Source organism: Schistocerca serialis, chromosome 2, assembly GCF_023864345.2.
Source record: "Schistocerca serialis cubense isolate TAMUIC-IGC-003099 chromosome 2, iqSchSeri2.2, whole genome shotgun sequence".
NCBI classification, from domain to species: Eukaryota; Metazoa; Arthropoda; class Insecta; order Orthoptera; family Acrididae; genus Schistocerca; species Schistocerca serialis.
In genome coordinates, this window is record NC_064639.1 from 891,995,798 (window position 1) to 892,008,461 (window position 12,664).

General features: G+C 37.6%; 1 protein-coding gene across 1 annotated transcript in view; it reads left to right on the forward strand.

The window, feature by feature from the left end:
• Positions 1–12,664, forward strand: part of LOC126458230 (dynein beta chain, ciliary-like) — a 477,648-nt gene that overhangs the window by 233,731 nt on the left and 231,253 nt on the right. Inside the window, exon 16 of the mRNA XM_050095128.1 lies at positions 764–905. Within this exon, the coding sequence (XP_049951085.1) occupies positions 764–905 (142 nt within the window). The remainder of the gene's footprint in view (positions 1–763; positions 906–12,664) is intronic.

Sequence of the window (12,664 nt, forward strand, 5' to 3'; positions counted from 1 at the left end):
TTAGGAACAAGGGGAATTTCATGCTTCCCATTCATAAATTAAAGTTATATGCAAAACCCCAGAATACATGGGCATGTAAATTTGCAGTATTCTAAAAAAGAAACTAGTCCACAACGTGAAGGTAGGGTTACTAAAACAAAAACTATGAATGTTGTTAATATAGAGATGCTATTATTTCTAGAAGACTTTCTGAATTAGAATGTGAAAATCTGAGCAAGAAAGCAAATGGTTGATAATTAAGCTTAACTGTTTTATGTCAAATAAATGAGTGTAATAATTATGTTTTTTTATATTAATTCCTATGTTATATACTGTTTCTTTAATACCTTTGAATTGTATTTGCAGTGTTAATGAGTCCCCTGTACATTAAATCTATGATTTAACTTGGTATGTTATGGCATCAAGGCTTGTTATACACTGTGAACTGCATAATGGCATATACTTAAAGATATATTTATTTAGGTATTATTGCACAAGACACTAGTACTACATTTTCTGCCCCAAATAGAAATTTTGGTTGTTTCTTCCAGATCAGCAGTCAGTACTGTTAAAGCTAGGCAATCCACTTTGTAATTTTTTCCCCTCAGTTTTCCATATTGACCTCTGAATGTCTCTGTGGCATTCCTTCTGGAATTCTCATTACATTTGACTCAAAATATATACTGAAGATAGTTGCTAGTCATGTTTATTCAAAGACATTACTACGTTTTTAAAGTTCAGGTGACAACCTATTTCTGATTCATTCTTGGTTTTGCATTTTAAGGCATCTCACAAAGCTGTATGATTCTCTTGCGAGACTCAAATTCTGTCAGGAAGATGGCAAAAATACCAAGTATGCAGAAGGAATGTTTGCTAAGGATGGAGAATATGTTGAGTTCAATGGACAGTGTGACTGTTCAGGCAAGGTTGGTATTTTTCTTTGAATCCATATTAAACAGCTTTAAAAGTCAGTTGGAGAGTCTTGGCATGATCTTATTTGAAGTTACTCTTATATAAATATCTGTAGTTTGAAACCAGCTTGTTTCCTTATCTTTAATTTTAGTAGTGCTGAACAGTAACCCAACATAAAATTTGATCCTAAGTTAAACAGTTGACAAAATCTATATAAAAAAAGAGATAAATATATAGAGTAGTGATTGACTCAGTCACTATCACATTTATTTTTTATTTATTTATATATTTTGTGACAGCAAGAACAACATTAGATACATTCCAAGAGCAAAGAAATGACACAAAAGCTGGCCAAGGATATTTCAGGGATACCAAAAAGTGCTGTATATGAAGTTGTTCCAAGTATTTGAGATATCAGAAGATGTTTACACAGTTTATATCATATGTGTTGTCAGCCAATGAAGAACATGTCTATATAAACACTGCAAAGGCACATTACATTTGTAGAGATTTTACAAAATGGGTTGTGTATTATAATGTTTGAGGTAGAGTCAACTGAAACTAAAGAAAATGTCCATCCGAAAGGACTGAATAAAGACGCAACCAAAGGAATCATTCACATAAAAATTCTGTTTGGATGACATAACTCAAACTTGAATTCCATCTGAACAATGTTCATTAGTATCAGTCAACTCTACATTGTATAAATCTTTCATAACATTACTCATTCCTAATATTGTGTACCATTAAATTAAATCTGAAAACAGTCTTTTGTCTGAGCTTGCCCGTGGCTCACTGAAGTCAGACATGTTTGTTTGTCGTGCCTGCTATGAAGCATTGTTGGCGTCAGTGATTATATTGCATTCAAACGTGCTAAGAGGTTAAGCATGCTTTTGCAACCATTTACATGTCGAGTGGGCTCATGAACTAATTGTTCAAAATAATTTTCTGTGAAAGCATTCAGTACAATTTCGGATGACATTTTATGCCTGCCACCGGCTTTAAACTATGATTTTTCCAGCATATCGAGTTTAGATCAAAGTCACCACTGACTATAATTGTATGAGTGGGGTACCTATTTGAAATGAGACTCAAGTTTTCTTTGAACTTTTCAGCAACTATATCTTCTGAGTCGGAGGGTCAGTAAAATTATCCAATTAGTAGTTTAGTCCGATTGTCAGGTATAACCTCTACCCATAGTATTTCACAGGGACTACTATTTCAATTTCACTACAAGGCAAACTACTTCTGACAGCAATAAAACTCCACCACAAACTGTATTTAATCAATCCTTTCTGAACACTGTTAGATCATTTGAAAAAATTTCAGCTGAACTTATTTCCGGCTTTAGCCATCTTTCCATACCTATAACTATTTGAGCTTCAGTGCTTTCTATTAGGGCTTGGAGCTCTGGTTCTTTCCCAACCCAGCTATGACAATTTACAACTACAATACCAATTGTTTCTACAACTACCTTACTGTGTTTTACCTCCCCCTTTTAGATGGACTCCCTTTCTGTGTTTTCCTGAGACCCTCTAACCTAAAAAACCACACAGTCTCTTCCACAAAGTCCCCCCCCCCCCCCCCCCATTCAGAGTGCATGCTTCTCTTTTGTGGAACTCTGTGTGGACTTGAGTATCGTGGGTGAAGTGAGGGTCTGACTCTCATCTGTACAACATGACATGAGAACATGTTTCTAGGTGGCAATGTACATAATGGGGAGGCGTATCTTGTCTCAAAGCTTGGCAAGGGCAGTTTCCTTCAATTGATAAACAAAATCACAATGGTTGTGATCAGAAAGCTGGAAGGACTACGCATCTACAAACTTCCCTGGATGTTGCAGCACTTCGTCATAAACTAGTTCCACTGATGGAGAATCTAAGTCAGACGTATAACAGAGAACAGTGCCATATCGTTACTCGCCTTGGTCAGATACTAGTGCCTCAGCAGACTGAGTTGAATCAATGGTGCTTGAGGTGCTACTGGCATGGGAAAGACAGTCAACTACTATGTTGTCAGTTCCCAAAATGTCTTTGATGTCCACGCTGAATTGCATGATAAATACCAGTTAGTCATGTTGGTGAAGGGAGCAGTTGTTATTGTTTTGCCAGAATGCATAAGTGAGTTTTTTGTAATCCATAAAACTAATAACAACTGCTTTCAGTTGTGGACAACAGTAATTGATATCCTCATATATAGCAAGAACTTCTCTGTTATTTGCACTCCACTGCTGCTGTGAAGCTAGTGGCTTCCATGCGACATCATGGAACTGTTGCAGTGCCACACAGTTAGCTGTTTGGCTTATGTCAATAACTAGTGTGAGGGTTGCATCTACTTCAGAGTGAGTGAGAAATGCTGCATCTGCTTTGCTTTGTTTTGCTGCTTCGAGGGCAGAGCTCATGGCATCTGTCCACTGAATCTGTGAGTTACACTTGATTTTTGGACCAGTAGGTGCTGCAGTCAACAGTATTTTTAACTCGGCTGAGCATAGCAGAAGTCAGCAGTAGAAGCAGAGCAAGCCAAGGAAGCGACGTATTCTCTAGCAGTATTTGGTTGAGCAATTTGTAAATTACCTTCCCCTTTTTCAGGTAGTGGTAGAAACTCTTTGATGAAATCTGGTGTCTAGAAAGTTGAATTGTTGTGCTCAGCACTACACCATAATCTTCTAAACGCTTGAAAACTTCCATTAAGTGCTGTTTATGCTGCTCCGTTGTGGATGACAAGATAAGAATGTCATCCAAATGGAAAGTAAGACCTTGCACTACCAAATCAATGAGTCATTTCCATTATTGCACAGCAGTCTATGGGCCAAATATCTTAAAAAGGCTGGATGATGAGGGCTGACTTCGGTATATCTTCATCCACATTGGGATCTGAGTAAATGCCTTAGCACAATCAAGAAACTTAATATGGTTGCACCACATAATGTGTAATTATAATCCAGTAATAAAGGCCCTGGTTAATGATTTAGTACTGTTTGAGAATTGTGTGCACAATAGTCCCCACATGGATGCCACATGCCACCCTTTTTTGGCACAAGATGCTAGGGATACTGGATGGACAAATAATTCCTTCCTTAAGGGGCTCCGGAACGCCCTATACTTGCAATGTTAAAATAACGCTTATAAATCACATCTTTCCTCACAAAGTATTTGAGGTAGGAAGTTGAACTTTTTACAGATTATTTATTGGAATATGGGCTACAACTTAACACAGGGATTTAACAAAATTTCAGTTCAGTTATTAAAGATGATTTTTTTTCAATTGTAATGAAAATTCACAACATTTTTTTGCAATTTTTTATTTATATATTCAAAAATATACAGTTTTTTGGAAAAAGGCTGTGTTAAATTATGCAGAAGGTACTGTGTAACATTTACTGAAAGTTTGAAACAAATATCTTTGGAAGATCCTTAGAAAACATGTAATTAGTATGAGAAAATAAAAGTTTTGGGAATCGAGCGACAAAGATTGGATTAACTTTTTAGTGCATTCCAGGTCCATAGGATGGATTATCTTCATCCTCTGCAAACTCCTCCTCCAGCTTCCTCTTGTTCCTCCTCCTGTTTACTCTTGCTTGTATTTCTAGACTCTTTACAGCCCTGTCTGCGGCCCGAAGGCGTTCCTTGTCTAAAGCAAGCATCGCTCGTTGTTGTGTTCGTAGATTTTGCTACCATTTTCTTCAGTTGCAGTTACTGCAACACTGTTCCAAAAGGTGGTCATGTATGAACACTTATCACATTTCAGTTGTATTTCACTAGCCAGTCCTACGTGCTTTCTCATGGAGAGTTCCAGACCAACTTCACTACAATGAATACATCTTACACAGTTTGAAAAAATTCCTTTGAGAACCGACATATCAAATATTTCATTCACATCCGATTCGCCCATAAAACATTCATAGTTTTCACTCATTGAACCAAGCTTCTTCTGTGAAGTATTTTCTTTCCCACTTTGACTGCTATGGGCAGGTGTACTTGAGAGGTTAGGTTCACTCACTTGGTTATCGTCTTTATTGTTTACAGTAATAACACATACCTTTGGCTTTCCAACATTTCTCCTTTTCTTAAAAGCCTTCAGAGGATTTCAAAATAACTTTACTTTTACTCATTATTTTACTTCAACAAAACAGAGACTCAAGAAACAGAATTAATTACGAATATTTTCGAGATAACGACAGAGTAAATAAACATGAAACAATCGACAATCACACCAGCGATATATATTGAACCATCACAGGTTAGCCACAACACGTACTTTATCTCACATCACTAAAATGTACCTGATGAACACGGACGTTAATAATAACACCATTTGACAGCAGTTTAACAGCGCCACAGTGGGTCATGCCCATGTAGAACACATTTCAAAAAAAATTTAAAAATAGTTGTAGTCTTCGGAATTGAATAAATTATATATCTAGTAAAAGGTAATAGTCTGCAGATTCAGAAAACGCAAAAAAGTAAAAATTGAACTTTTCATGATTTTGAGCCTTTCCGGAGCCCCTTAAGCATGGTGTTAAATTCTGCCTTTGCAATGGCTAAGTTGTCAGGAGCTGAGCATCTAGGTCTACATGAGAGAGGCCATTCTTTAGTGGTTTAAATATGATGTACTGTGTTGTGACATACCTCTTTTGGTACTCCAGGTAGTCGCATACAGGCTGGAAATTGCTATAGTTCAGAAAAGTCTGAACTGTACTACTTTCCTTAAACCTCTCCAGTCCTTTCCCTTCACCCCTCTTTCTTTCCCTTTAACTCTTCTGCAAGAAGAAGGAGCATTGGCTCCAAAAGCTTGTTAAACCCTTTTGTGTATGTGTTCCCCTGCCATAACTTGACGAGTAGATTTTTTATCTGTCAATTTACATTATATTATCAATAATTGATTATTTTTGTAAATATTTTCTTAAAAATTCTCATCCTATTGCACTTCCTTAGGGGTTGAAATTCCAGAAACACTGAAAGACATATTTTTTTAAAATTTTTATTTTTAACATAGAAATCAAGTACCAGTTGTCACAATGTAGCCTTGTAAGTCCTTGAGTAGTTCTTTAGTGACTATTTATTTTCAGAAAGTTTTCATCCACTATTTTACTCCCTTAGTGGTTGAATTCCCAAAAATTCTGAAACAAGTATTTTTTTTATTTTCTGACTGAGAAACCAAATACCAATTTTCGTAGTCCTAACTTCAAAGTTCCCCTAATAGCAACATACTTTCAAAAAGCCTTTAATTCCCTATTTCACCCCCTTAGGAGTGGAATTTTGAACACTCCCTTCTTAAGTGGTGCTTACAGTACAAGATCCACACTCTCTCCAAACTTCAAGTTTCTACCCTTAAGGTTTTGGACTGGGCAGTGGTGAGCCAGTGAATCAGTCTGACCCTTTTTCACTTGCTTACAGGTTGAATTTCCAAAAACAGAGAAACATATATTTTTTCATCTCTAACTGAGAAGCCAATCACCAATTTTCAAAGATTTTACCTGTAAAAATGCTTTCACAATGAAATATTCTCATGAAACTTTTCATCTCCTATTTCACCCCCTTAGGAGTTGAAGTTTCAAAAACAGTGACATGCATATGTTTTATTTCTGAAAGAGAACCCAACTACCAATTTTCATAGATTTAGCTTCAAAAGCACTTGCACAGTGAAATATTTCCATGAAAACTTTCATCCCTGTTTCACCCCCACAAAGGTTGAATTGTCAATAACAGTGAAACACGTATTTTTTTATTTCTTTACTGAGAAGCCAAATTTAAATTTTCGTAGATCTAGCTTCAAAAGTGCTTTCATAATAAAATATTTTTGTAAAAAATTCTCATGGTTCATGGTGTGGATTCCTGTTGTCATGTCCTAGTTCATGAACCACGGGCAATGTATGAGTGGCCAAGTAAGTTGTCGTGACAGTCAGGATACCAGTCACTTTGGAATAAGGCTGGGCATCTCGGACATATTCTGAGTCGTAGTCACCTTTGTGCTCAGACTGCAAAGACTACCAAATCCACCAGTTAGTCCCTCAACCGTTAGGGGTAAAACCCAATGGGACCCGGGGCAAGTAAGGCTAGCAACCTGCTTCCCTGGTACTTTAAATATGATGCTGGCAACAATCAGAGCAAAATGCCTTGGACCTTTGGAGGTGACGGAGCCCCACCTTCAATTGACAAACCAGTGACTCCTAAGATACGACTCAGCAGACGAATGGTAACGAGATGTGGAGCTATTAATATCAAGGGGGGGCTACTCTGGGAAGAAGGTAGAGTTGCCAGAGGGTGCAAGTAAGATGAGGTTGGATGTTTTAGCTGTTAGTGACATTCGGGTAAGGGGTGAGAAAGAAGAGGAAGTGGGAGAATACAAGGTTTACCTGTCAGGAGTCAAAGCAGGAATAGCACAATGGGATGCAGGGCTTTACATCTGGAAAGAAATGGAATCCAGCATAGTTGCAATAAGGTACGTAAACGAACAAATGATGTGGATAGCTTTGACAGTGTCTAACAAGAAAATTAGGGTTGTGTCAGTATATTCGCATTGTGAAAGGACAGATCAAGATAAGATGGATAGTTTTTATGACACACTCAGTGACATAGTTGTTAGAGTAAAGGACAAGGACAGTGTTCTGCTCATGGGTGATTTTAATGCCAGGATTGGAAATTGAACAGACGGGTATGAAAAGGATATGGGTAAATGTGGAGAGGATATGGAGGCCAACAGGAACGGGAAACAACTCTTGGATTTCTGTGCCAGTATGGGCTTAGTAATCACAAATTCCTTTTCTTAAAATAAGAGCATTCACCAATATACTTGGGAAGGCAGGGGAACCAGATCTGTCATTGACTATATAATAACAGATCAGGAATTCAGGAAGTCTGTGAGGGACACACGTGTATTCAGGGGATTCTTTGATGACACTGATCACTATTTAATCTGCAGTGAAATTGGTATTGTGAGGCCGAAAGTGCAGCTGGTCAGGTCCATATGTAGGAGGATAAGAGTGGAGAAACTTCAGGATAAGGAAATCAGGCACAAATACATAACAGTGATCTCAGAAAGGTACCAGTTAGTTGAATGTAATCAATTACAGTCATGGGAAAAGGAATGGAAACGGTACAGGGCCACAGTTCTAGAAGTGGCTAAAGAATGTCTTGGAACAGTAGTGTGTAAAGGTAGGATGAAGCAAACAGCTTGGTGGAATGACACAGTCAAGGCAGCCTGTAAAAGGAAAAAGATGGCGTATCAAAAATGGCTACATACTAGAACTCAGGTAGACAGAGAAAGTTATGTTGAAGAAAGAAACAAAGCCAAACAGATAATTGCAGCATCCAAGAAGAAATCTTGGGAAGACTTTGGAAACAGGTTGGAGACTTTAGGTCAAGCTGCTGGAAAACCATTCTGGAGTGTAATTAGCAGTCTTCGAAAGGGAGGTAAGAAGGAAATGATAAGTATTATGGACAAGTCAGGAAAACTGCTGGTGAATCCTGTTGATGCATTGGGCAGATGGAGGGAATATTTTGAAGAGTTGCTCAATGTAGGTGAAAATACGATCAGTAATGTTTCAGATTTCGATGTACAATGGGATAGGAATGTTGATGGAAATAGGATCACGTTTGAGGAAATGGAGAAAATGGTCAATATATTGCAGTGCAATAAAGCGGCTGGGGTGGATGAAATTAAGTCGGAACTCATCAAATACAGTGGAATGTCAGGTCTTAAATGGCTACACAGGATAATTGAAATGGTGTGGGAGTCGGGACAGGTTCCATCAGACTGGACGAAAGCAGTAATCACACCAATCTTTAAACATGGAAACAGAAAAGATTGTAACAACTACAGAGGTATCTCTTTAATCAGCGTTGTGGGTAAAATCTTCTCAGGTATTGTTGAAAGGAAAGTGCGAGTATTAGTTGAGGACAAATTGGATGAAAATCAGTGTGGGTTTAGGCCTCTTAGAGGTTGTCAGGACCAGATCTTTAGCTTACGGCAAATAATGGAGAAGTGTTACGAGTGGAACAGGGAATTGTATCTATGCTTTATAGATCTAGAAAAGGCATATGACAGGGTTCCTAGAAGGAAGTTATTGTCTGTTCTACGAGATTATGGAGTAGGAGGCAAACTTTTGCAAGCAATTAAAGGTCTTTACATAGATAGTCAGGCAGCAGTTAGAGTTGACGGTAAATTGAGTTCATGGCTCAGAGTAGTTTCAGGGGTAAGACAAGGCTGCAACCTGTCTCCACTGTTGTTCATATTATTTATGGATCCTATGTTGAAAACAATAAACTGGCTGGGTGAGATTAAGATATGTGAACAAAAAATAAGCAGTCTCGCATATGCGAATGACATAGTTGTGATGGCAGATTCGATTGAAAGTTTGCAAAGTAATATTTCAGAGCTAGATCAGAAATGTAAGGACTATGGTATGAAGATTAACATCTCCAAAACGAAAGTAATGGCAGTGGGAAAGATATATAAACGGATTGAGTGCCAAATAGGAGGAACAAAGTTAGAACAGGTGGACGGTTTCAAGTACTTAGGATGCATATTCTCACAGGACGGCAACATAGTGAAAGAACTGGAAGCGAGGTGTAGCAACGCTAATGCAGTGAGCGCTCAGCTACGATCTACTCTCTTCTGCAAGAAGGAAGTCAGTACCAAGACTAAGTTATCTGAGCACCGTTCGATCTTTCGACCAACTTTGTTGTTTGGGATCGAAAGCTGGGTGGATTCAGGTTACCTTATCAATAAGGTTGAGGTTACGGATATGAAAGTAGCTAGGATGATTGCAGGTACTAGTAGATGGGAACAATGGCAGGAGGGTGTCCACAATGATGAAATCAAAGAAAAACTGGGAATGACTCTATAGATGTAGCAGTCAGGGCGAACAGGCTTAGATGGTGGGGGCATGTTACACACATGGGAGAAGCAAGGTTACCCAAGAGACTCATGGGTTCAGCAGTAGAGGGTAGGAGGAGTCGGGGTTGACCAAGGAGAAGGTACCTGGATTCGGTTAAGAATGATTTTGAAGTAATAGGCTTAACATCAGAAGAGGCATCAATGTTAGCACTGAATAGGGGATCATGGTGGAATTTTATAAGGGGGACTATGCTCCAGACTGAACGCTGAAAGGCATAATCAGTCTTAAATGATGATGATGATGATGATGAAAATTCTCATCATCTATTTTATCCCCTTAAGGGCTCAATTTCCAAAACCACTGAAACATTTGTAACTGAGAAGTCAAATAGCAGTGTTTGTAGATATGTAGTAGTTCATTAATAATGATACATTTTCAAAACAAGCTTCCACCTGCTATTTTATCCCCATAATGTTAAATTTCCAAAAATGCTGAAACACGTATTTCTTTATTTCTGACCGAGAAAACAAGTACCAATTTTCATAAGTCTAGCTTCAGAATACCCTTAATAGTAACATTTTACAAAAAAAAAAAAAATCCTTTATTTCATCCCTTTAAGGTTGGAATTTCAAAAAATCCGTTCTTAAATGATGCCTAAGTATAAGGTCCACACCTTTTCCAAATTTCAAATTCCTGTTGTTAGCAGTTTGCGGTGGGTGATGATGAGTCAAGTCAGTCAGGACCTTGTCTTTTACACATAGAGATGATACAGTTTTCTCTTTTTCTGCCTGAGATCTTAATTCCACCAGTTATCCAGATATTGTTTTTGTTATTAGACTTTAGTCTGTGTTTCATTGCGAATGCAGTTCCACAGCAGTCAGTAAAAGCATTCATAAATCTGTTGGACTTTTCATATTTATTGACATGCTCAGATACTGAATTTCTTGTTTCTTAAGCCAGCAGTTGTGGAAGATGTCTATACTTTGTCCCTGTAGAATTTGTTGTTCTTTAACTAATTCAAGTTGCATTGTGGTTTTGGATATTGCGTGGGGAGCAGTAAACTGTCCATTATGGTTACTTATGCTATAGTAGTGGTTCCAGCCTGGAAGTCATTATACTTTACATTTATAAATATTTGGTCAATAGTTGTTTGTGTGGTTTTTGTAATTCTAGTGGGAGAGCTTATAGTGCCCTGTGGGTTATATGTTGAAAGTATGGAATGAGATTTTTGCATTTTGTTTGAGTTTTCCTGAAAATTGATATTAGAGTCAGCACATACTTTAAGTTTACTGAATACGCTGTCTAATGTGTGTTGTGAAGTATGGCAGACAAATTATTATTGTTTTTAGTGAAGTTCTTTCTGTAGCTGAAATTTCTAAGTCCTTTTTTCCTGGCCTCTCTAAAGATTTTAAGCATCATACAGTGGTCACTCAAGCACATAACAGAAGCTTCTTTTACAACATCTGACAGAAATATTTCATATTTGCTGATTTATTGGGAAATGGCTATACTTTGTACATTCAGATGAAAGAGCATAAATTTTGTACCTTTGTGAAGTTCAGGCATATATAATTGACCACTTACATTCGTTTTTGCCTGTTAATTTTCTCCACTGGTATCTGTTTGATCTTCTTTTCCACCCTCTCCCTTCATGCCACATTAGTTTCCCTCATTTATAATGATCTTACATATATCTGTAACTGAGTGTTACAGACTCCAAATTTGTTTGGATCTGTGAAGATAGCCCAAGGTGATCACATTGCTCTTGGATAGCACAGTTCATTATGAAGATATATGAGGGCATGCCGAAAAGTAATGCCTCCAGATTTTCTATGTGAAAACTCTAAAGCTTTTTAAATAAAACATACATTATTAACATTCTTTTATTTTCATTCTTCATGTCTGCATATTTACAGAACTCTGCCACTAGAGGGCTCTGAATTCTAGCAAATAACATGGCGATGTGTAACGTAACTGTGTCATTGTGTGAGAAACAGCATGCTGTAATCAAGTTCTGAATTCAAAGAGGTAGTCCTCACATGAAGCACCCTCTCCTGTAGCATGACAATGTCAGACCACACACAGGTCCTGTAACATATGCAACAATCCAACACCTTGGGTTCACTGTCATTGATCATCATCCATACAGTTTCTATTTTGCTCCATCCAATTTTCATCTGCTTCCAAAACTTAAAGAACACATTTGAGGCCTTCACTTTGTTTGTGATGAAGCAGTGCAAGCAGAGGTGAGGTTGTTTCTCTGTCAACAAAGTCAAACATGCTGCAGTGACAGAATCAACAAACTGGCCTTCCTTTGGAAGAATTGTGTGTTCGTCACCAGGGTGATTGTAGTGAGGAATAAATCTGTAGACATGAAGAATAAAGGTATAGAATGTTAATAACATTTGACTTATTTAAAAAGCTTTAAGAGTTTTCACATTAAAAATTTGGAGGCATTACTTTTCAGTACACCCTTGTACCTGCAACTCACTGACCTCTTTATGATTCCACGAAATATGGGACTCGATCCGTCATAGACACTTGTTGCCACATGAATCATGTTTATTATTTTGTTTGTAAATTCTACTTCACTGCTGCTTCTTAATGAGTTTGTTCCAAACTATACAAAACACCTTTGCAATTCCATTTTGGTTTAGGATCAGATTCTATAGGTGCTTGTTTTGAATTTACCGTATTTTTAAAATGTTTGCAAAGTTGTTGCATCATAATTCCAGGTCGCACATTAATTTTGCAGTTGTGGACAGATATTTCTCAATAGTGGTTCTGTAACTATTAGGAACTCATTTTTGTTCTCTTGCATAGCTGTGGTCTCGTCATTTCTTTTACTATATGTCACCTACTTCCATTTATATTTTCCTGCAGATTTTTTAATTGTTTGGTTTAATGAGACATCATCGGAGACACTGAATTTGA